The 26,114-nt window shown below is 44.8% G+C and overlaps 1 protein-coding gene across 1 annotated transcript in view; it reads right to left on the bottom strand.

The window, feature by feature from the left end:
- Positions 1-26,114, bottom strand: part of CABP7 (calcium binding protein 7) — a 935,960-nt gene that overhangs the window by 314,184 nt on the left and 595,662 nt on the right. Inside the window, exon 2 of the mRNA XM_069619281.1 lies at positions 3,561-3,704. Within this exon, the coding sequence (XP_069475382.1) occupies positions 3,561-3,704 (144 nt within the window). The remainder of the gene's footprint in view (positions 1-3,560; positions 3,705-26,114) is intronic.

Here is a 26,114-nt window from a genome sequence, read left to right as displayed (position 1 = left end):
AAGAGGCCCAATACAAAAAGGCATGCCATAGTAAAACATGGCTAGACTGGCTGCATTCAAATGCCAGTCTAGCTACATAATAACACTTATCATGCTTTCTTTATCATAGATGCCCAGTAAAAAAGGCCATGCCTGCCGTCTGGTTCCCAAAGCACCTTGCACATACACAATGTTATTATGTGCACATGTAAGGTGCTGGGGGATAAAGGAGTAGCCATGGTATTTTGTGCTAGACATCTATTATCGATGGACAGTAAAAGTAAAAAAAATACCATGTCTGTCCCCCTGATCCTCCCCAGCGGCTCGCACGGGTAGTTGATTTTGGCTGATGCACATCCCCCCTCCTGCCAAAATAAGCACCACGTCCCAGTACAAACACACATGCACACACAACCTTCACATGCAGCATGCAGTCGCTCATTCACATGCACACCCATCATCATAGACTCACTCATTACACACAACACAAGCATACAAACATGCATACACACACACACATACACATCTTTAAATTAACATACTTTCTGCCCTGTTCCTGATGTGCCCTCCCAGCGCTCTACCTTCCACGTATCATGAACAGGAAGCAAAAAACGCTTCCTGGTTTATGCATATGCGTGAAAAAGCAAGAGCGCTGATGACAAAGTGGCCTGCTGTGTTTGTATGTGCGAGGATGCACAATAGCGCTTACCATCACACACACAAGCGGTTCCTCCGCTAGCATCCCCAATGGCTCATGCTATGTGGGGGAAGCAAAATGCCCCTGGCTTTGCATGGCTCATTGGATATGCAAGTCTGGGGTACAGAACTGTCAACCAGAAACCGCGTTTTCCTTTAACAGTTCAAGCCAGTCAAGGAGCGCTCCCTCAGAAGCAAAAAAGCAGCTGAGGGAGTGCTCAGTGTTTACACTGGGCTGGCTCCATGGTTCCTCCATGATGTGCAAGAGTGTCCGTGGGTCGGTGCCCCTCGCCCATTATGGAGAAGTTGCCACTGGTACAGCGTATTTGAACCTATGCACAGGGTCAATGGCTGGAGATTAAATGCTGCTGACTTTGAAGTCATGTACATGAACTGCACCGTATTTATTTATGTATTTTTTTATAACACTCTCAATACCCCAGTTTGGTTACTAAACGCGGATCCGGAATTCAAACCTCTGTTGCTCTGCGTAGTCTTGATTCCAAGACCAGCACGTTGCCCCTATGCTATGCTCCGGTAGAAGGCTACCAGGGTAGCCCAACAGGTTGAGTGACGGTTGCTAAAATGTTATATATTTAAAACTGGCTGTAAATCTTATGACTTTTTTTGCAATTCCTTAAAAAAATAAAAAAAGTACTATAAAATGGGTGTGGCCAGAGGATGGGTTGGGGTGGTAGTTTGCATATATTCAGGGTGAGGGTGGGGGCTTTTCTGCCCTCATAGTGAAAATCAAAAGCTGGCACCCATGAACCCACAGTTTAATGTCCTAATAACTGCTTTCAGCACAATAGAAGCATTTATGTGTGATTAAGCAGGTTGACAAGCATAGAATATTTTTTGAAATATATCCTGTGATAAGACACTAAGAAAGGGACACACAAATCACAGGTTATTTGTGTAGTAGTCTTACAAAAAACACATTTTAAAGAAAAGTAGTGGATGCAAGTTTTAAAGAGCATGTTTCAGTTAGGATAGCTTAGTGGCAACGTACTCGCCTTGGAAGCAATACTACACGAAGCAACACCGGTTCAATCCCCAGTCCACGCTTGAAACCTCTGGGTATTAAAGCTTGTTAGAAATATGCAACTAAGACAACAAAAACAAACAAATCTGTAACGGTGCCTTGATCCCCCCAGGCTGTGTGAGTCTTTTTTTCAGACAAGTTTAATATGCACATTTGGAAAACAATAGTGTGCCCAGGGTGTAGGTAACCTGCTTTAACATTGATGGCCCCCACCCCAGTGATATTCATGGCCCATTGATTCCCGTGGTGTCTCTTTCAGGCCAGAAGAAAGAACTCAGGCTAGGCAAATAGGACCTGAAAACGTGTGAATGACGGCTGAGCAAAGGCGGCTCCTGGAAAGAGTTTTTTGCCGGGGGAGGGGGTGGCAGGCCACCTGTTAGGGGGGGCAAAGCAGCCAATAGGGAGAGCAATAACCCCCTGTCCCCCGTCTATACTCACCCCACTGTTCCCCATGCCCCCCACTTCACCCAAGAAGTGTAACTTTTTTCTACTTCCAGTGCAATGTTCCCCATGCCCCCCACTTCACCCAAGAAGTGTAACTTTTTTCTACTTCCAGTGCAATGTTCCCCATGCCCCCCACTTCACCCAAGAAGTGTAACTTTTTTCTACTTCCAGTGCAATGTTCCCCATGCCCCCCACTTCACCCAAGAAGTGTAACTTTTTTCTACTTCCAGTGCAATGTTTCCAGAAATAGAAACATGTTTTAACGAGGTATGCCTGGCTCCTGTAGGGCAGGACAATGGGGCATGTTTCTAGGGCCCTGTGATGAATGGCATCTGCCTGAACTCCCCAACAAGGGCCTAATTAATAATGCTAAGTCACCCATCGCTACTTATTTATATATTCTTTTCCTTGCCTGAATCCCATACGTTTTCTTACCGTTGCAGGCCGTTTAGAGGTAATTCAGTTAGCAGTACAAGTATTGCACACATTTCAGATTTAGAGTTGGAGTATTCTCCCAACACCATAGTATATTGCAAAACAGCACATAGATTTGCCATATTCCATGCAGTGAGGTAAGGCACGGTAAGCCACCAACTTATCGATCCTGAGTCCAACTCTACCAGACTTCTTGTAATCTCTGCTCCACCTCTTTCACTATCCTTTTGCAATCTTGCTCTCCCTGTGCATCCTCTTGCTTCCACTCTCTCCTTTTGCTCTACTTGCATTGAATTATTTTCCCTGGACATCCTAGAAACAGTGCACACCGATTGGTTCAACACCAAACTGAAAGCCTACCTCCTTGTCTCCAAGTTACCCTCTTAACCTACCTCTCTTCTGCCTTCAAGCTAAAATGATTCCCTTGCCACTTACCTGCCTCTGTCCCTCACTTTCTCTGCCTCAACTCTAGCACCTCATCCATCATGGTCACATCCCCAATCAGAGCTAGCTATACCGCCTACCTGCACTTAAACATGTCTAATGTTGACTGTCCTTAATTTATGTATGTCCACCCATGTATTGTCCCCGGTAACTGTTCCATTTACTCCCCTCCACAACTTGCTCAGAATGTCACTCAAACTTACCCCATTATAAGAAGCTCACTGAATCCCATTAAATCTAATATCTATTGTACGCTCTTTTGTGTTCAAAAGAGCATTGCTCTCCCCTGTATATAAATATAAATAAATACATTTGGGTTCGATGATCATTAAAAGTTTGGCCAGGTACTATAAAATCCATCTATAACTAGGGTGCATTAAATAAATGCACCCACTCATTTGCTCTCAACTTTACCGTCTGATATCTTAGCGTCTTTGACTGGTGAAATTGTGGAGGAGTTGGGGTATCAAGAGTCAGAAGATGTGAGTACATACAGGTGTGAGCGAAGGGCTCTTACCATCCATATCCAATCGCTGTATGATGACTTCCAGTTCAACCTCATTTGGCATGTACCCCAGGGATCTCATGGCTGTTCCCAGCTCCTGCTTGGAGATGAAACCGTTCCCGTCTCGATCGAACACCTTGAACGCCTCACGGATCTCTATGGGCAAAAGAACGTGCAACTGTTTAGACGTTGAGGTTGTACACAAGGAGATACCATTTCCAGAAGGTGACCACAAATACACCAAAGGTGCCCGTCTCTTGAACAACCTGACATAACCCATGAGGTGGTGGACCATCTGCTAGAAGATGCTCAAGAGTCTCCTCCAGGAGCACCTTCTGCCAGATTCCCTTCATGATTTACTGAGTAGGACATTGACAAACAGATGGCTCTTCCAGCTGTGTGACCCAGCAAGTATCTAATCACCAAAGAAATAGTGTATACATGTGAACTCCACTAGATCCAACAAGCAAGTTCATGATGACAATCTCTACATTCTACTCTATCCCACATCGCGACCATGTCATGACAATACACCATGCAGCCTGACGCAGACAAATATTATAAACATATGTTAAATACTGAAGATGCAGAAAGTTGAGTCTGAAAGAAAAATCAGGTATAGCCTTCTCCCCATGACAGAAACCTACACTAAAGCCGGCATGTGTAATTAAACTACACTTACCATTGCCTCCCACCATAGGTCAGCCCTCCCCCTACATCTATCAATCCATTTTAATTGCCAGGTACTGATGTAATTTGCAAAGGTTATAAAGGCTTTCCAAACATTTTTAGAATTCCTGGATTATTCTAGGGTAGTATGTAACTTAAGAAGTTGCTAGCCTCACAGACTGCGCTTGATCTTGCATTTGTCACACTCTTGTGGCATTAGATAGGTGAATTTGTTCAATTTGTGAAATATATTCATTGATTAGAAACACACCTGGTAAGTGTTGATAAGTAGGGTTCCAAGTTTTAATATCAATAGATAAACAAATCACTTAAAACACGTTACATCAATCTGGCAATGTCAATTGTTCATTGCTAAGTGCACCCTAGTATTCCAGAGTACTTTACGTATTAGAACATATTCATATTATGCCAAAAATATATTGAACCTATTATACCAAAAAACACATTACGCCAACACGTGTTTCAACCTTCCTAGGTCGTCTTCAGGGCGTCTAAATTACAAACAATTAATCCAACGGATAACTTAAATAGATAAATCCTAATGTGAAAGTCTTTTCGGGTGCTGAGGCCGTGTATTTTCCGCTGACATCATTAACAAAGACTTATTGGTGATGAAACGTTACTATTTTAGCAGCAGTCAGATTTCCTGAAAAATGTGAGCAAAGTTTTGAAGCGAGAAATAGTTTACGTTCGCCTGCTGGTTCAGCAACCAGGGCACCATGGCAACGACACGAACCCATCGATGATTCATTCACTGCCCGAAGGCGTCAGACATCAGTCAGTATATTGCAGCCAAGCCGAACGCGGCAAGAAAACGTATAGCAGGCGAACGTAAACTATTTCTCGCTTCAAAACTTTGCTCACATTTTTCAGGAAATCTGACTGCTGCTAAAATAGTAACGTTTCATCACCAATAAGTCTTTGTTAATGATGTCAGCGGAAAATACACGGCCTCAGCACCCGAAAAGACTTTCACATTAGGATTTATCTATTTAAGTTATCCGTTGGATTAATTGTTTGTAATTTAGACGCCCTGAAGACGACCTAGGAAGGTTGAAACACGTGTTGGCGTAATGTGTTTTTTGGTATAATAGGTTCAATATATTTTTGGCATAATATGTTCTAATACGTAAAGTACTCTGGAATACTAGGGTGCACTTAGCAATGAACAATTGACATTGCCAGATTGATGTAACGTGTTTTAAGTGATTTGTTTATCTATTGATATTAAAACTTGGAACCCTACTTATCAACACTTACCAGGTGTGTTTCTAATCAATGAATATATTTCACAAATTGAACAAATTCACCTATCTAATGCCACAAGAGTGTGACAAATGCAAGATCAAGCGCAGTCTGTGAGGCTAGCAACTTCTTAAGTTACATGTTTATCAAGGTGACAGTGGAAAATCACCAGTCTAACCACACGGCTGCAGCTGTTTCCACTTTTGACTTATCTTAGTGAGATTTGTGAATATCTCAAGGTTGCGCATCCACACATTTTCTTGGGCCACCTTTTCCACACTACTCAATTATTCTAGGGTAGTGTTTGTTTTATTTTCAGAAAACCTATCGGAACATTACTTAATTCCCATTGAATTTGTTCCATGCATTATCGCACCAGAACGTCCAAGCGTACCGTGTATTCATAGATAAACACGTGTGACAGATTCTGGGAACAAGAAACCACAGCCTTCACCAAACTAGACATAGAACGAATCTAAAGGGGTTTTGTGTTGCTTGATTTACTTTCACGGTGTCCTTCCTACCAGTGATGTGTACTGGGGTACAATAAAATACCGTATTGCCGGATATACATTTAATACCATCACACATTATAAAAAGAATACTTACATTTGAACTTTTTAGAAAACTATAAGAACGCAGTACCTGACGTAAGATTTGTTGATCTAGCTCTCCTTCTCTGCACTCTTTCTCGCACTCTCTCCAACTTTCTCTGTCTCACTCTATGTCTCTTTCTCTGTCTGTGGCTGAGAGTCACATTGTCAGGTGCGCGGTTGATATAGCCAACTCTGTCATCACTCATAGCATTGCAACCAGAGAACCCCCGCCCTCCCACCCCCATCCCCACACAGATAGTTGAGCAGAAGGGGGTGCTGTGTTTTTAATGGTTCAAAGTTGAATGAGAGCAGTCGTGTCAGAGGCATCCCCCAAGGTGAGGTACAGCCTAATATTTGGAGGAATACGTTGTCATCGTGTGAGCCCTGCAGGAATGTAGCCATCACACTGAGGCCGCATTGACTCTAAGAGGGCGGTGACAGGGACTCATGAGGGCTCTGTGGAGGTGCTGGGGTTTTGACAAGACCGTATAATGGACCAGGTCCACAAATGCATTTGTTATGTGCTATGTTTTGTTAATTATTAGTGTTTGTAGATAAAATAATAAATGCATGGGCTCAGCGGCACTACCAACCATCCAGTGGCCAGCAAGCAAAATAACACATTGCTTTGGTTCTCAGAAGAAGCACACATTTTTCTTTAATCTGGGTGTGACCCTTTATAAGGAGGGAGGACAATCTTGTGGACAAAATGGTGCGTATTCTCTGCAAAAGAAGCAATTAAAATAAGAAATGATTTAATTGCGCTAACACTTGAAACTGTCTCTTTTTAAAAACATACAGTGCTCATTTCTACTGAACACTTCCAGCATATATTGCAGTTGTAATACGAATGTTACTTGTCTTTTTGAGTAAGCCACATTATCAAAATCTAGAATAACCAGATACATTGTTTTATGATTCCAAGATGGAAAGTATAGTACACTCATATTGTAATCCTTCAAAATACTTCAATGAGAAAGGGGAGGAAACAACAGCACCCATGAAGGTCTGTGCGGCTTTGTATGCAATCAAAGAGCATTTGGGAACACAGTCTGGTCTTTATAAATGAGAAATGTGTCTGCAATAAAATGGATGCATGCTTAAAACACTAATGTGTATAATGCGCATGGGGCTCAGTGTTCATTCATTTCTTCACATTCCTCACCCTAATATTAACGGGTTTGTAACCATGAAAGAAAGATACTCATTCCGACAGACATAGGCTTCACATAGGACGATAAAATGGCTGCAACATCCGTCACTCCATGGGAGTTTTAGAAACTAGTACTATCGAGCTGGAATGTTAGAAAAGGAGAGGTTGAGATCGGAAGCATGTCTCAGGTTAAGTATTGAAAAGGGTCTTCTCCAGACTCTCAGGTTAGTTTCCATATAAGTTACTCTTAATAATTTGGTTATAAGCTTACAGGTCAAGTCAACAAGTAGGGGTAGGACCTGCTAGTCTCCACCGCCCAGGCTACATCATTCTGACGTCACTGGGTGGAGCAGCTGAGTCAGAACATTCACACACATTCCACATTCGCATACACTCCACTGATAACATAACCACACACACACATACACACACACACACACACACACACACAATCACAGATAGTACATACCTCTCTTGCTTTACTGAACCTCCCCCCCCCACACACACACATCTCTTCCACTCTACACTAATGGACATCACACTCCACACACATCTGGCACACCTGTGGTGCCTCCAAACATTTGCCACAGCATCCATAACATCTGGTACACTATGGCGCCTGCTTTTCATTTTATTATACAGTCCGCAAACTCTGGCACACATAATTATGATGTCCAATGAAGAATAACAACAATTCATCCATAACATCTGGCACACATGCCCAATAACTACTAACAAGCTCTCCCATGCATTGGGCATGCAGTCGTGCGGCTATAATAATTGCAATGTGCTATGCAGTTCAGAGCATCTGGTACATTATTGCTGTGTGCACAACTTACAATAACACTCCATACACTACATTCTGCACACAACCATGTGGAGCCCAATTACAGTAGCATTCCACCCAATGCATCCGGATCCGGTGCACACCGGTGGTGCTCGGTTAGCTATATCAATGCATCCAGGACTTAGCCGACAAACCAACACGTGGTGCAGCCATAAACAAAATCTATAAGTCCATAGCTCAACTGGCACACACCCTCTTGGTGCCACCATATACAATCTAAACATATATACATACCTTCCATGGCATACGTCCCCCACAACGGTGGTATCTCAATACAACACACATAACCAAACCTACATGCACACCTTGAACGTAATGCCACACAGCACCGTTCCAAACACTACATGTCTACTTATAAATACACATATGATCACACAACCTAAACCATAGCAACATACCCATAACTTTTACTTGGCACACTCTGTACATCATGGCATTTGTATACAATATTGTTAAAATCCACACATTTCCTATCACCGTCCAATGTGCCTAACAAAACACACATGTAAACAATGGATTGAGTGCCCTAAAAGTCCTTGTCGAGAGACGTGAATCCCTCTACAACTCGGAACTGCATCGTATAACACTTTATGTTAGAGAACTCAAAACCTGCACGCCCTAAATGTCATCATTCATGTAAGAAATATCCAGCACATGACATCATTCAAAACTACACAAAAAAATGTTTTCCAATACGAATCCCGAACATACCGGTCACCCTCACCGCAGCCCATAAGTGACCAACTGGAAAGGTCCCTGAAGAACATTGTGGCCGAATAAGTACTTTATCTCGAGTATTAAGCATAGCTTTGCCAACCATACAGGGGTGTTGCTAGGTCTGGAAAAGATCCGGGGCGGCGCTAATGTCAGGACTGTCGGGACTCGGGGCTAGCTAGCCTTTTGGTTGTAGCCCCTGAGCTTCTATCTGGGGCTACAACCAATACAGCTATGTACAACGTCATCTAATGCACACCTGCAATGAAGATCCAACGTCATCATTGTTTACTATTCGCCTAAGTGGACAGTTCTCCGGCATTGTCCTATGACCTGCTGAGCTCTCTTATCACCTCCTCCTCTCCTTTACGGCTAAGTGGACGGTTCTCCAGCATAGTCCTATGACCTGATGAGCTCTCTCATCATTCTCATCCTTCCCTTTACTGCGTGCGAGCGATGGGCTGGAAATCACTAGCGCTAATCACCACGTGCCTGCAAAGGCATTCTGGTTCAGTCAGCACATCACAAATTCCATCTGGTGATTAGTGCCATTCCAGCCTGTGACAAATCAACTTGCAGGGCACCAGTGGTCCAGGGATGAATATCAGTTTCTAAACCATCAATCAACTCCACATCTCTAGTACACCAGAAGGGATCCTAGCAGATTGGAATACAAGTGAATTATAAAACCTCCTTGTCCAATTTTGGTAACGTGGACGGAACGGCAGGCTTATCTCTGCAATGCCGTGGATCGTTGGTTAGTTGCAACACAGCGAAAATACAATTATTACCCAATGATAAAAGGGACTGTCCAGTCAAGGTTGTATACAAATATCTACTTTATTATTTCTATAACAGACAGTTCGAGCACACTACAATTACAATCCACACTGTAAAGGAACGCAGAGGACAGACAGTTTCACAAAGGAAAGGGATGCACTCTGGATACTGACAGGAGGGTAGTTGGTAAAGCCATCAGCCTTACTGTTCAATATTATTTGGTTTGAACACTAAAGGGGCAAGTGATTATAACTGTCTCTAGGGGCCTTCAGAGAAGGACCAGTTGGGCAGAACCATAATGTATCTGGTGCTGAAGAAGTTGTTGGTGCTCAACAGCGTCGAGGTGGTTCCAGGGTGTTTTGCAGCCCTTGAGACAGAGTTAGTGGTGGGAGACAGCTGCTGGCACCAGGCAGCAGGCAGTTCGGCAAGCGAGGCTGGGCGCATGTCTGCAGGCCGTCCGGCACGGTGGCTCAGGGCCAGGAATCGTTCTGTCTGTGCTCGTTGGCACATCTGGAATGCTGATCGAGGCATCTCGGATGGCTCTGGTGACTGCAGCGTCACAACAGTCAGCGGTGCAGCCGAATGCGGTTTGAGGACTCGACTGTCTCAAAATTTTCCTTAAAAAGATGGACGCTGGATGATGTTTGTGTAGCACTCCTCCTAGCTTCTTCTCAGGGCTTTTTTTCAAGACAGATGGCCCAAAACTCAGGATGGTGTAAGAAGGCAACACCTTTATCCTTTGTCCACAGACTCTCTGGCACTTCCCACTTGAAGCTTGCTGTCAAAACCTAGCAGGGTACACTCTTTGCTGGCTGGGTACTGGTTCTGGAGCTGCTGGACAGGTCCTCTGAGTCCGGTATCTCCCTCTGTTCCCTGGGAGATGTTTAGGGGAGGGATCTTGTTTCCCTCTTGGAACTCCTGGCCTTCCTTCACTGGCGGAAGATGTAAATTAGACTGTACCTTCAGCTCTGGTGCAAATGAGTCCTTCTTCTTATTCTTGCGAAGTCTTCTGCTGATCAGCCTTCTTTTTAAGCCAAATGGGACCCAGTGATTGGTACAGGCTAAACCCACCTTAATGAACCAATCCTGTGTCCCCATCAACAATCTTCTGTTATGCATGAGGCCAGGACCAGAGTGCTCTGCAACAGAACAGACAAAGGGGTGACAACATATACCTATGTCCCACCCATCTCCCTGCCTGTTGTAGATCAAAGGCTCTCTTTGGTTATCTGAGCCCTATGTGACTCTTGATTAAAGTGCAGGGTTCCCTTGAAGTGTGTGCTGGGTGCAGACTTCCTGTCTCCCCCAAACCTCATACTTCTCCCCAGTGAAAGGGGTCAGCTCTTCAGGGGTTTGCCTATGGTAAATAGTGGACCCAGACATGCATTTCACTGCCTTTCATACAGAGGAGTGGGAACTAGCTTCAAGTTGATACATTACATATCAAAGGGGTGTTAATCCCGCCTTCCTGTTGTCTGTCTGGCAACCAAACACCTCCTCTAGGTTTGCTTCAATTTTTCTCTCATTAGTATGCCCTGCCACCAACCGGAGAACAAAAGGAATGCAGATCCCTGGAGCCTTTCATATTTAAATTAGGCTGCTCATGGGTGGAGGAAGGTGTGCCTTCCCCCTTCTTGGAATGTTTTGATGTACCCGGGGCTATCATATTCCAGCTGAATATGACAGGGGAAGATGGCTCCTGTAGGCTGTGTCTTCCCGGAGTAAATGTGATTATGCGTTTGGTGTGGGAAGCAGATGAATAGGGTGCTGAATGGCCGCACTCATTTCTCGGAGGTTGGTGTCCCATCATTCATTTTCATTTATCAAAAAATCAAAAAGCCCAGGCAAGCACACTCTCCCCGTGTGGATGGTCCAATTCTGCACACAGCTGCATTCCAAACTCAGTAGCCCACCTGCGTCAATTGCCATTTTTCACTTGCAGGCATCTCCGGGTAAAACAATTCTACCATCCATGGGGTATCTTTGACATTGCCAGCCTTGCTGGGTGAACAGTCCCTTCTCACATACTCTTTTCCAGTCCTAACTGCAGCAGCCCTAGACCCATGCCCTTCACTCTACTGTAGGCTTCCCTGGGTGCCCATTTACTGCTGCCTGTCCAAACTGAACCGTCCTTATGCCTACCTTGCACATGGACGTATGCCTGGTTGGTAGGACTTCCTTTGGGGGGATGGTGGGTCCTTGGATGGCTGCTCCCCAACACTCAAGCTCTCTTACATTTCTCAACTTGTCTCCTTAGGCATGTTTGAGTGCCTTTGCTTGAGCCAACTCGTTGATAGTGTTGCAAAGTGACTTCTCCAGGGAGCTGGAGACACACGTCGGTCCTGCTCCTGTGTATTGAAATGACCTGCAAATAAAGAAACAACTCAATAAAAGTAACTTATATGAAAACTTACCTGAGACTCTGGAGAAGTCCCTTTACAACAGTATGGTTGGTTGTTTACAGGCCCCGATGCATAGACAGCCTTAATGAATAATTGATAGTATTAGTAGACTTTATGGAAATGAGTTATTTTTAGAATTTATTTATTTTATTTCTATAGCACCAAAAACCTGCAGGCATCAGGGCACTGACATGAACACAAGGTAGACAGACAAAGGGCCTCATTCTGAGATTGGTGATAGTCATGGTACTATTTGCGCCATCACTGCCACCAATAATGGTTCCGGCACCGGTTTAGTTCAATGGGAACTTACCGGTCTAGTCCGACCCTGGCGGGACCGGTAAGTCCCCATTGAACATGCCATTCCCCATTCCCATTTGAGCCCCCATAGGGCTCAATGGGAATGGAGAGGGCGCTAATAACGGGCTTGCAACGTGCAAGCCTGTTATTAGCGCCCTGGTCCCTTAGCGGGACCCGTAAGGGACGTGTGGTCTGACCACACATTCCTTACGGTCCCCACCAAGGGACCTCGGTGTAGGGCGGTAGGGGATTACTGGCACCGGTCTCCTTACCGATGTCGGGTATCCCTTACCGCCCTACTCGGAATGAGGCCCAAAGTAACAAGAAAATGGGCAATCTAGAGTGCCCTACAACAAAAGATTTGAAGCCATAATGGGCAGAAGTTTAGTTGAAAAGGTGTGTCTTCAGTGAGTTTCTGAAATGACTCAAGTTGTGAATACCTCTGACGGACGGTGGAAGGGAATTCCACAAAGAAGGAGCCAATGCCCGGAAAGATCTACCTAGACCTCTGTCTCTTTTGGTTCTGAATTCCTCCAATAAATTGAGGGAGGAAGATTGCAACTCTGTGGCTGGCTTGTAGGGCATAATCATGGTTCTGAGGTAGTCTGGGGCTTTTCCATAAAGGGAGCGATGAATTAGTATGCCCATTTTGAACTTAATACGTTGTTGTACTGGTAGCCAGTGCAGCTCTCTCCTGGTGTTAGTAATATGAGCTCTTCTTAGAATGGTCATTGCAATGCGGACTGTGCCATTCTGAATGGTCTGGCATATCCAATATTAGACTTTGAGGCTCCACACAACAAAATGTTGCAGTAGTCTAATCTTGATAAAATCATGGCATGGGCAATAGTCACAGAATTATTTTTGTTGATTAAAGGCCATATGGTTCGAAGCAGCCTCAGGTGGTAATTAGATGTCTTGCGAATAGTTTGTACCTGCGCGTCTGAAATCAGGGAGGCCTCCAAGACAACCCCTAGGGTCTTCACTTTAGATTGAGTTATGATCTTGTTGCCTTGCAGCGTGAAGTACGCATAGGCGGGGTCTAAGGTGGCACGCACCTGGGGTGAGCCAAAAATCAGTAGCTCAGTTTTATTGCCATTCAAGCAAAGCCGATTCGTGGACATCCATTTCTCAATGGCATCATAGATGTTCTTTACTGTTAGTGAGTCCTGGATGTAATCACCACTTACCTCGATGACCAACAGCATGTCATCGGCATAGTTGGTAAAGAAGACCCCGAGCCCTTCTAACAGCGTGCGGAGGCCGCACATGTAAAGATTGAAATGCTTTTTATTCCAGTTTACCTACTTAAGTGTTAACACCAGCAGTACCATGCTGTGCTTGCTTGTAACCCAGCAGATTTAAAACCCCTTTTTAACCAGAGCTGCAGCCCCATTGCCATACAGTACAGTTGGCCACCATGGGTCTTTTTGCTATTATCATTTAGACCTATCACCAAGGTCTGTGTAAACCTGTTCACGCCCTAAGTGCAATGTGCAATAACTAGCACACATATATTTAATAGAATTAAAACGCATGTTAAAAAGGAATGGCCACAATGGAAAAAGTAGAGGGGGTTCTTTCTTAAAACAATGATCCCTTTCGATTTCTATCATGGGAGGGGCGTGGCATAAAAGGAGCAATACTGCGGCAGGCCGTGGAATGAGATACTTCATTTAGGAGCCATTGCGCAAACAGAAACAAGCACTGGGGGGGGAGACACAAGAGGCCACATTAAACTACGCTTCGTCAATGGCCAAGACATCCAGTAAGGTGCTGATAGATGACATTTCATGTACTATGTTATCGCATCTGAACTCCTTCCATTCGTTACGACGTCCTTCCATCGCGGGGTGAAATGACACTGGGTTTTTGTCTGTGGATATTTCAAAGAGAAAACCCATCTAATTTTTGGAAAGCCCCCCAAATTTTTTTTTTTAATCTAGGAGTTTTCTCGTTGAAATATCAGCAGAGAAAAACCCACCAAATTGCATCCTACGAGGAAGTGACATAGAACCTTCCATTCTTGTTTTATGTTTCTCAATCAATTGGATTCCATGACCATTAGCAGCCAGGGCGACACTTATCCCTTTAAATACAAAAATGAAAAAATAAAAGTGCAACAAAAAAACAGTATGCAACAAATCATCAACCATGCATCAGGCCCTACATTGCAAACCTTTTCTGCAAAAGGGGAGGACAAAAGGCAGCGTACACTCTTGTACACCATCTTTTGCACGCTGCCGTGCAAATGACGATGGCAGCGGGGATCTGTTTATGTTGAAGTGCAAAAGTAACAGGCAAACACTGCCAAATTACAAGGAACTCAAAAATGAGCCTCACAGTGGGTTATTTTCAGTGTAAACACAAATATAGGAGAGGACCAAGTCCATTTGCACTGAAGTTCAAAATGTCCTTTTGTGCAATTTTCAACTTTCCCACTATGTTGTGGAAAAGTGAAGAGTAAAACAGAGGCGAAATTGGCTTTACTCTTCACTTTTCCATTTTACTGGTGGACAATTGTAAATGCCTCCATAATTAACGTTTGTGGTAGGCAAGTAGAATGGATTTCTATGGAATCCACCTGCTTTTACCAGATGGTAATTTTAGGCAGATTTCTTAGAAATCCAGAACATTACCACCAGCCTAAAAATCCACCTTGGCCGTAAGGCAACTGCATTTATCTGATGGACCAGGAAATGGAGGTGGACATGGTATGTCCACCCGCTCTCCATCTCCGCTTGAGAAATGCACTGAAATGAGGCGGATTGGATAAAGTGTTGGTTAACAGTTTTACTGACACTTTTTCCGATCCCCGTCACAAGGAAAATGCCCCCCACAGGGCTCACCACCAATTGATTCATTGTTTCCACCCTGCTGTTTCCCAGAAGTTGATAAACCACTGCACAATTTCCCCTTATGCGAATATCTGTACGTAGGTTATACATCTCCTATGCCTGTGGAGACCCCCCATGACTCACAGCCCACAAGTTTCCTGGATCTGCAACAGTATTTTAGGACACCAAAAGTGTACTGGTCCCGCGCCCACTCTCAGCTTGGAAAAGTGCTGCCATATCAAGCATGCAGCACTAGGCAACTGACCAGGTGCCTGGCTTTGTTGATCCACACCAAGTTCTGTTCCTGGGTGTGGGTGGCTGGCTTGATTCTATGTGATTTGCTCAAAAAGAATCAATCGAATTCGATTTTCTCGAGAAAACAAACACAATTGGTAGATTTTGCTGCAGATATATGTGGGGGAAGAATCCCTGAAGCCCCTCACATAATGCCCCCACCTTAGTTACTACCCTAAAACTATCCCCATATATATTTGGGACAAAATTAATTTTAAAAATGTTTGATTAAATTGAATTTGATGAATTCTCCCACGGCAAAACCTCCCTATCCTAGCTTAGTTACTAGGGCATCTGGACCAACACAATGACAGCCCCTAGCAACCGGTCAGGAGATAGTACTCTTAATTTGTTTAGTTTATTATTTGTAGAGCTCACCAAACCCTGAGGTATCTGAGAACTACTGATAGGCATTTTGCAACTGTGGATATTTGTTTTTAAAACTTTAGTTTGAATTAGAACTATTTGTACAGGAACAATGATATCAGAAAGATAACAAGTCCAATTTTGACCATGAGCATTTTTGTACTCGGGCCTGGAAACACCTTAGCGCAAATGCAAATCCTGGCAATTACAGCACACTGTCTTCTTTCGGTGAGAAGGCAAGTGTCATTTCTGTGACGCTGTGATCCGTGCTTCTGTACCGAGAGAGGAAAAGCAATCTGGCTTCCATGGGGCTCCCCTGCTGACAGTCCCAGATTCGAATATCTTCCTGCAGATGAAGTGGCTGAAGATTTAGTCTCCTCCCTGCTGGCCGCATTCCAGCTACAATAGCTGGAGCAAAAGACATCCTTTGGTCGAGAGGGGCTCATCAATTCCTCAGCCAGCTCGGGCACACGGAGACGCTGTAGTATTGGGGTGAATGATCTGACGTGGACTTGTTATGCCTGGACTGTGCTGCAATGAAGCAACTCATGTTTGTGTGGATGTGATTGCCTAGGATGGATTCCTTAATTTGAGAGGATTTATATAATTATTAAGTGCCGCCTAGTCGTCCCAGTTGGCTTTTTTCAAGTGTATTCAGTTTTGCTGCATTTTCTTTTTTTGCTTCTCGGCACTAGTGATATCTTTCAAGACCGGTTGGGCGTATCTTATATCCGGTTGATCTTTTTTTATTGTTTCACATTCCGGCTTGTTGGATTTTGGAGTTGTTTTTCTTGGTTAGAGGTGCATGCATGAATTGCCATTGGTTGGCTTTTGATTGTGGTTTTGATTGTGGTTTATTTGTCACCCAATGTAACTTTCTTGTGTCAGTCTGAATGCTTTGAGATGCAATTACACAGCGTGACCTAATCAGAGCACTCCTCAGCACGCATGCGTGGGCCTTTCCAAGCACAACTCAAATCTCTCACATTTGGATGCCTTCAACCATCTCCAACTTCTTGAACTTTTTTCAAGGTTCCAGTGCATGGAGTTTGACCTTACAGCTATACAAGGTACACACTTTGAGGTTCAGTGTCATTTTAGTGGATGTGCTCAGGGAGGCAGGGGCTGGGCTTAGTGCTAAGGGCTGGTATAGGGAAGGGAATTATTGGTTCAAATTAGATTAGATCTTCTTTATATGAGGGAATTATTAGAAAGAACTGCTTTTTAAAAGGAAGTTTACAATAAAAAGGTGATACTAGAATTATTTTTCGTGAGGCAGCAAAACGACTGAGTGCAAAGTGCTCTAATTTTGCAGTAGAGAGCGCAACACTACCCTATAGAGTCACAGGTGATTTTTGTGGGGCGAAAGACATAATCACCAGAGTGACACATGATTTTTGTGGAAGTCAACATAAAATCACAGAAAGTGAAACGAGATTCGTGCGGGATAAAGCAAAATCATAGAGCAACTGATTGAAGGAGCCACACGCCAGTGTGTTGAGCGACAGTTCTGAATGACACCAACGCGTTTCGCGCAGCAGCGCATCTTCAATGTGACAGCTCATGTGTTTGATAGAAGAACATTAGGCGCGACAACCAGTCACACAATCCTCTGCAGGACAAAAAAAGATAGACGATAGACACAAGTGAAAAGAGCAGATGGAATTGCTATAAACGGAAGAAGAAAGAATAATTGGTGAAACTGAAAGACAAAAGGGTTCACTTGATGGATTTATTGATTTGTTATTCAATATGTGCCTATACACAAGGGTTCCAAGGTGCATCAAGGGAAGCGAAACAAAGGAAGGACAACACAAGGATCTTACTAGGCCTTGTGTCATTGAGATTGTGCAGGTGTGCAGCGGGAAGTGCAGGTGGGAGGGTACAAGGAGAAGTGCGCTCAGAGCAGCAGGGCTCTGAGTTAAGTGCAAGGAAGGCTGGGACTACAGGGGGAAATCCCAGTAGGGTAGTGCAAGGCTAGCCAGGCAACAGCGCAAGTTGGGTCATATGGCAAGTGCAGGGGGACTGGTCAGTAGGGTGGGGACTGGTGTCCTGTAAGACTCAGAGGACAACGAGCAGCCAGTCAGCAGATGGAGCAGGAGCAACGGAAGGTTAGCAGGGTACAGGGAGCAAAAAAGAAGAGGGGAAAAGGGATGTCTTGAGAAGCTTCTGGAACTTAAGGAGATCTCGCTCAAGGCAGAGAGAGGCATGGAGGCCATTCCAGAGGGAGGCACCTTCAGATGAAAGAGTTCTACCCCCCCATTCTCTGCTTGGAGAAGCGACTCACCCACAGAGAGTTCGAAGTAGATGAGCCAAAGGCTCTAGGAGGAAGGTAGGAAGGTACTTAGGAAGTGAGAGTTAAAGGTATCAAGGCCCATGCCACCAGAAACCCTTGTGGATGATGCAGAGGGTCTTAAACGTGATCCTTGTAGCCACTGGGAGCCAGTGGAGGGATTTCAGGGCTGGAGAGATGCAGTCCCTGGGCTTGAGGCCAAGGGTAAGTCTTGTCGTCTTGTTCTGGATGAGTTGAAGAGGGCGAAGAGTAGAGATGGGCAGATTGAGAAAGAGGCTGTTGCAGTAGTCCAGCCTCGAGAGAACCAGGGCTCTGAAGACAGTGAGCTCCTTGGGGAAGGTGAGGAAAGGGAGAATACCTCTGAGGACGTACAGCTGGAAGTGGGCCATCTTGGCACGGTCCGCGATGTGTGGAAAGAAGGAGAGAGTGGAGGCAAAGATGACCACAAGGTTTTTTGCCTCACAAGATGGTGAGGGCAGAGGGCCCAAGGGGGGCGGCCTGGCCAGAGTGAGAGAGGAAAAGCAGAAGCAGGGGTCCCAATGAGAAGGAAATCAGTCTTACTGGTGTTAAGGCAGAGAATGTAACTGGTGCACCATGCCTGAATAGCAGATAGACAATCAGGGATGAGCAAAAAGGAGGAGGAGGCCGAGGGTAGCCTGAAACAGAGCTGTGTGTCATCCGCATAAGACTGAAAGTTTGAGGAAAACGTAGAGATCAGGAGGGCCAAATAGGCCAGATAGACATTGAAGAGCCAGGGAGAGAGGACAGAGTCCTGGGGAACACCATATGTGGAGAGAGAGGTGGTGGAGAGAAAGGACCAGAGCTGCACCTGGGAAGGTCGGTCCAGGAGGAAGAAGGTTAGCCACACCAGAGCCTGATCTGTGATGCCACGTCTCTGACAGAGATGAGTAATTAGGATGTTGTGGTTGACCGTGTCAAATTCAGAGGAAAGGTCAAGGAGAATGAGGACAGAGAGCTAGAGTCAAGATTAGAGAGCAGATCTTCACAGATGTTTAGGAGTGCAGTTTCTGTGCCTTTGGCTGCTCTGAAGCCAGACTGATGGACATGGAGCCAATCAACAGTTTCATTGTGGAGGGTTAGCTAAAGCCAACTTCTCTAGGAGTTTGCCCTGGAAAAGAGTGATACAGATCGGGTGTTAGTTTGCCGGAATCGAGGGGTCGCGGAAGGCTTTTTTAGTAGGGGGCACAGAAGGGAGTACTTGAGAAGAGAGGGAAAAGATCCAGTCGTGAAGGAGTGATTACAGAAATGGTTCTGGAGGAGCAAGGAGTCATGTGTTTGGATGAGACTTTCATAGACCGAACTTGCCTGAAATCATCTTCAGGTGTTAAAGGAGAGAGGGAGGAGAGAAAGAGAGGAGGAAGGCGGCCAATGAAGGCCTGCGAGAGGTGGAGGGAGAGAGAAGAGAAGAGGAGGAGAGTGCAGACTGGATGTCCTGAGTTTTAGTAGTGAAATGTGAAGCCAGTGCCATGCAGAAGGCCTGGGTAGGTGTAGAAGAGGTAGCTACAGCAGTAGGGTTGGCCAGCTAACTTGCAGGTTTTGATAACTTCAGACGTGTTGTTAGAGGCTGTGAATCTGTGAGTCACGACACATGATTAAAAAAAAATAGAAGCCTTCGGCTTGTACCAAAACTAAAGTTCAAACATTAAGGTTATTTCTGCTCAGCTTGTAGTCTTGCCAATTTCCCTTATTGCTAGAAACATATCATGGAGATAAGGCCAAGAAAACAGACATGTTCAGTGTACAAAGGTATTCTCTGGAAGAGGTGTCCCTGTAGTGGTCGGGGAAGAAGTGTGGGAGAGAATATGAGGGAAGCGAAGAAGACAGGGAGGGAGAAGAAAATATAGATGGGATTATTGCTTTAGGGGACTGCATCCCTGGTGATGGTCAAACACAGTATGCAAGGTTGTTTTGTAGTTCTTTGTCTTTGTTGAGCCTCTTCTCACAGAACATAGAGAGAGGATCCTAGTTCTTCTGTTTGTCTGCCCTTACGTTCACTGTTACTGCCACGAGAGGTAGGTTTGAATCCTTCAATGTCAAAGAATTTCATGAGGTTTGGTTCACAAAAGTGAAGGTCATAAAAATAATTTGCAACAGGTGAGTAGATGCTCTGATGGGAGCAGAGGAAAACATGTGGAGTCTGTAACCTACCTTAATGTGCCCACATAGGTTATGATGTGAGTGGCCCGGTCTCTGTAGCATGTGGTGGGTGGGGGGGGGAGGGAGAAAATTGAAACATAAGAAGGATGCTGAAATAGAAACAAGGGCTAGGTTGGGCACCTCATGTTAAAAGCATGTAAGCAAGGTCAGAGATCATCGTGGTGTCCCCCAAGAGATGACACTTGCAGGAATACAGATCTTGGGAAAGTGAGTTTCGCAGTCTGGGTGGCAACGTGGACGAGCCCGTAATGGACATGAAAGAAGTGAAAAAAGGAAGATAAGGGATTGGCCAGGAGCAGGGAGGACACGAAAACTGGTGTATCCGGGCTGGGGAATAGGCCTCGGACAGCAGGAGTGGCATGCGTGGCAGGAGTGGCGTGGTTGAACAGCAGAGCAGCCTCAAATGAAAGAGCCGTGAGAACATTACCGGCGGTAGGATGGCAATGGATGCATCCTGTATACATATTGCTACCAAGCGTTATGCTATTCTCGAGTTCTTTGGTTCTCCACACATACATATATTTACAGGGGCGCAGGGGAAGTTGTACACAGTGAATGTGGACAGTTAATGAATGTATTGTTGATAAATGTACAAGGATTTGTTTTTGTCTTGCAAGTCTTGAGTTTTGTTTATGCCATGTTGGAAATGAATGCATTCAGTGCACTTGTAGAAAGCCTGTGTGTGGTACTGGTAGCCACGTGTTTTGTCCTGTTATCTGTCTCTTGATTTTACTTGGACGTAATTTATTCCCTAGGTGCCTGATAAATGTATACGTGGCCCTTGAAACACGTAGATCGTGGGTGCAGATCCATGTCCATAGTTATAAGATGCCAACTGCCTTTAAAAATGGAAAAGAACTTCTCACTTTGTCAGGAGTAGGTGGTAATGAATCTTTTTTATTTTATGACTAGCAAAAAGTACCCATACTCTGTACGCGTTCGGTAGACAGACATGATAGCACTCTCATTAATTGTTGAAAATCAACGATCCTGTAGGTCGCTTATAGCTTACTGTGCGTTCTTTGCACTCTGAAGTAAACCGCACTGAGAATGGGTGCGTGTGGCTGGCTGACATATCCCGGAGCAGATGTCGATGGGAGGTGAGAGTTGGCGTGCTGCAGCATACCAGAACCTTCTGTGTGCTCTCCCCACCTGTTGCCTCACACTGGTGTGGTGGTGTGCATTGCACTGCAAATATCTCAGAAGCTGTGCCTCCAAGGGCCTTGAAATGTGGTTTTGGGACCTCGGGTTTTGTTCCTCACGTTGAGACACTTAAAATGAGGTTTGTCCGGTCCTTCTACAACCGCATTGATGTTTCGCAAATTTCAAGCAGCCATCTCATGTGTGAAGGGGATAAAATCTGGGGAAAGAGGTGGGGTGTCCAGATATCATGTAGCCAGTAATGTACGGAGGGTCCTAACAGGTAAGTATGATAAATGTTACATAGATTGGTGGAACGTTGTGGAATGGTATAAGGAACCAACTAACAGATGTTCTGGTTTATTCAGACCTTGTTCTAAGCCTCCTCTATTGACACCCCTAAAATCCTCTTTTGTAGAACCTGGTAACCATCTCTCTGGATTGTGTCTGGAAATCTGTCTCCAGGATACAAATGCATCTAGTTCTCAAAAATTCCAGAGGGAATGTTTTTATGAGACTTCTGGAGTATGTGCTGTAGGCCCTTAGAATGAAATCGGTCACAGCAGGTATGCAAAATAGTCTGGGTCAAAAATCAAGAAAAGTGAGACAACTCTTGCTTTTCTCTGTGGGGAACACAAGATTCCAAGTTTTGTTTTTGTGATGAGTTATAAAACGAGCCATCATGGATGGTTCATGGATCATGGATGGTTCATGGATACCCACAGGACTATACCATTAATACATTCTGGGGAGTCCTTTGGTGGTTATCCTCTTTGAAATGACCACGAGGTCCATCCTTACAAGCAGTAGCCTGGTGGAGGCTTTTTTTTAGGAATATGTTGATATCGGTTGAGGATTCCTTTTATAGTGATTTGAATCGCATGGCAAACAATGTATTGAACAATGCAGTGAAAAGATTTGCCAATACCTGTCATAATCTCTTGGGTGAGATGGAATTAACTAGTGTCCACCTGAACCGAACATCAAATAGGGTAAAACAAACGATTTTTGACAGGGATTGGATCATCACTTGTGAAAACATTCATAAGTATTCATTGGGCCTCATTACAAGCATGGTGGTCCGGGAACTACGGTACCGGTAAGCATGCCGGTACCATAGTTTCCGAACCACCATACTACAGGCTCTGCTCGCCGGAACCGTTTCACCTGCCAGGTTTTTCCTGGCGGGTGTAACGGCACCCACGAGCAGAGCACGTCGGATGCACCGGCACAACTCTGTATGTGCCGGTGCATCCGACCTCCCCATCCCCATTCAGCCCTATGGGGTAGAATGGGGATCGGGAGGCCCTTGTTTCCGGCACCCGCAAATGGGCAATTACAGGGTCCGCCAAGCTCGACATGACCCGGTTCTTGCCCATTTGCGGGTGCCGGAAAAAATGCAACACCGGCGGCAGCCGTACCCTTAATAAGGGCACGGCTACCACCAGAGTTGTAATGAGGCCCATTGTCTGCACCGTTACGAGATGAACACAAAAAGCGGGGTGTTTTTGGCCACGTACCTGAAAAAGTCTCCAAGTAAAATTTGGACCATTACATTTATGCGATTTAGGGTGAATGTACGCCTTCCTGGCTAGGGAGATTTTAACCATTTGAAAGATTGTACCTATTAAGTTATTCTTTTGTTGATATTGTAATAATGTAAATGAAGTAAAAACGTTGAAACATGTAATGTTAGGGTGCTCAATATTACTCAATTTACGTCTGCTCCACTTTTAAGCATTTATTCATAGCACAGACTTTATTGAAGTGCAATGTTTATGGCAGTGATTGCTGAGTGCAACGTGTATGTCATTGCCAATAGCGGTGGGGAGATTCCTGACCCAGCTAAGACCTGTATTGCTTAACAGCTCCTCTCTGGGGCTCAAGAGGGGGCGGGGGGGATTGGTGCTGTAATTATTATGCTGCGAGGGGGATGGAGTCATTACAATTTGATATTTTAACGGATGAATTGATGGGTTTTATGAATTTGATTTTATTGGATGTCTTTCTAGTTTGTTAAAGGTTCATGTAAAATAACCAAACACAAATAAATAAATAAAAAATAACAGTCGTTTGCTACCGCATCCTCTATATCCCTTTCAACTTGTGATATGTGCTGCATTATGCTGTATGAACCAATAACACAACATGACCTGCAAGCAGCACCCCCGTACCCCCCTAGTGTTCACTATGGACTATACTGGTTCGGGATGATGGAAGTTGCAGTCAAACGTTTCAGAGATCCAAAGGCTGCAGATCCCTGTTGTAAGTATAGGTTTCAAACACTTCTTTTCATAATCACCATTTTACTGGTGCTTGTCGAGCGGTGAGAGGAAAATTCCACCTGCAGTGACATTTCCTGCACGGTCCCCTCTGCTGAACTATTTAGGTGCTACAAAACTGTGCTTAACAGCATACAGGATTGCTATTAAGTTACTCAAAAGGAGCTGCACAGCTTGTGAAATATCACCAGGAGCACTTACTTGCGCACACTTGCACTCTATTTTCTATGTTAATTGAAGGATTCGCTGTGTCCGACTGATTTTGGCATATGCAAGACACGCCCTTCACAAATGTCGCGTCATCGTTCTTATCCAAACTCACACTGTTTTCCACAGCTTGTAGCATGTGCAACAGTACTTCTGGCTGCAAACGTGCACTGTACTTGTTTTCTCATAAAGCTTCCCCAGTGCTACACTAGATCAAGGGTTTACAACCTCTGGTTATCCAGAGGTTTTGTACTACAATTCCCATAATAGCTGTCTAGTGACTATGCTGGTTAGGGATGATGGGACTTGTAGTCCAACACATCTGTTGAGCCAAAAGTTGTAGACCCCTGCACTAGATTCTGCTCCTTGAGAAACATCCAGAAGTCCATTTTCGATTGTAGCATTAAAATGTCTTTCCTAACAATACCCAAAATATTACTTATGGAAATTTTTGCATGCTGGGAACTCAATTCCTCAGTATAGTATCACATATTCCTCCCCGGCCATGATGAATTCTAGGTCACAGTTTTCATTCAGCATCTACTTAAGCAATAATCCCTGAGCTCGGGGAGGGGTGGGGGGGAGGGTCATTACTTCTTGTGTTAATGCCCTGGGGCCCGTATGCTAATGTCCCCGCTCCAAGCCTCTCCATTGGCTTGTAGGACAAACTCACGCCCCCGCCAGGTACTAATTCTTAATGATGGCTCGTATAGCAATTCTTAACAGAAGATTTAATGTATGTGTTTTTCTTACTCCACCATCAATTACCACAAATCAACTCCTCCTTAAGCACACACATTGAGGAGCGGAGCCGGGATAATATGGAGGTTCAAATTCCTTGCAATCGTGCCACTGAAAGTGCTGGAACACTCTACGAAGTAATGAAAGGAAAGGTGAAGAGATACAAATGAATGTGTCATTCATTTCGTTGACCCCTCCCGCATCACGATACTACAGAAATGGCAGGTATACATCACTGGTGGTCTCTGACTCTTCCCCGCCACTGTATCGCAGATGGGCGAGATGGTATTCACTAAGACAACCCTACTGACCTTATCTGACAGGGATCGAAGAACCACTAAACCTGCACGCTATCGAGGACATGAATGAGCTGTGATCAAAATGACATCACTACTGAGCAGTGAAACACATAGGTGCATTAAACACGAAACACAAACTCATCCATTACAAAGATACCTGAACAATAGGTCATCTTGCACTTAGGCATGACGAATGTTTGCATCCACTAGGTTAGAAGACACTTATTCTTTTCTATGACGAAACGCTAGACACACAAGAATGCACATAATGCTTGCTTATGCAGAATGCGGCTAATACAAGTGCCCATGTAAACCAAAATGGATGGCGGGGCCACGTGTGGGTGAATGGGGGACAGCGGCGAAGCTTCGAGTTTGCAGGGGGACCTAGCTCACTGAGTTAGCAGAAAAACCCAAGGCGAACCCAGTGTTGCATTGCCGAAGGACATGATGCGCAGATGACGTGTTTTTACCTGTTGCAATTTAGCAGGTGGTCTCAGGCAGTGCTAGCAGATAGTGCGTGCCTGGCGGATGATTTCACTAACACCTACATAAACTATACATTGTTGATTCCCTTTACTAACCACTACCTACATTAGGTGTTTGCAATATGCCACGTCACTGATGATGTTTTGGCCTTTTTAAGAGGTTGTCAAGCCTGGAGCTGTTGAGAGCTGGGAAGATTTGCCTAATGTTCGCGCTGTCCCTGTTTTACGGTCATTTTTAAATAAAACAGGAGTTTGACACATTTTTGGTTTCTCTTGTTTTTTGGGGGCGTGGGATTTCCCCTGGCCTGACCTCTTGTTTATCCACAGGGGTCTTTCTGCCCCTCCAATCCATGTGGTAGCAGAGGATGGTTCGCCAATGCCCTCTCTGATTTACTGCTTTTTCCCACCGCAGGCCTGATGGACTGCGTTATTCCCCATGAGGACGGATTCCTAATTATGCAGGAGTCGAGAAGGTCTCCAGGAGCCCCATTCGTAAAATTCATGTCCTGAAGCCCTGAAGCCCTGAGATAAGTCCACAACATTGATTCCCTGAGAGCTTCCCTTACTTCTTCCAAACATTGCCATTGCCACCATGTTAGGTTATACTGGAAGAGGGAGGGTAAAGGTTGTGTTACACTCCTCAGCACCTCACTACCAATCTCAAAACCAACAAATAGGTTTCTCCGGGACAACATTAGGAGTGCATATGTGTTCATT

The sequence above is a fragment of the Ambystoma mexicanum genome, chromosome 10 (assembly GCF_040938575.1).
Source record: "Ambystoma mexicanum isolate Mex_15411 chromosome 10, UKY_AmexF1_1, whole genome shotgun sequence".
In the NCBI taxonomy this organism is placed as follows: domain Eukaryota; kingdom Metazoa; phylum Chordata; class Amphibia; order Caudata; family Ambystomatidae; genus Ambystoma; species Ambystoma mexicanum.
Note: the sequence above shows the minus strand (reverse complement) of the source record. Positions and strands in the feature narration are given on the sequence as shown.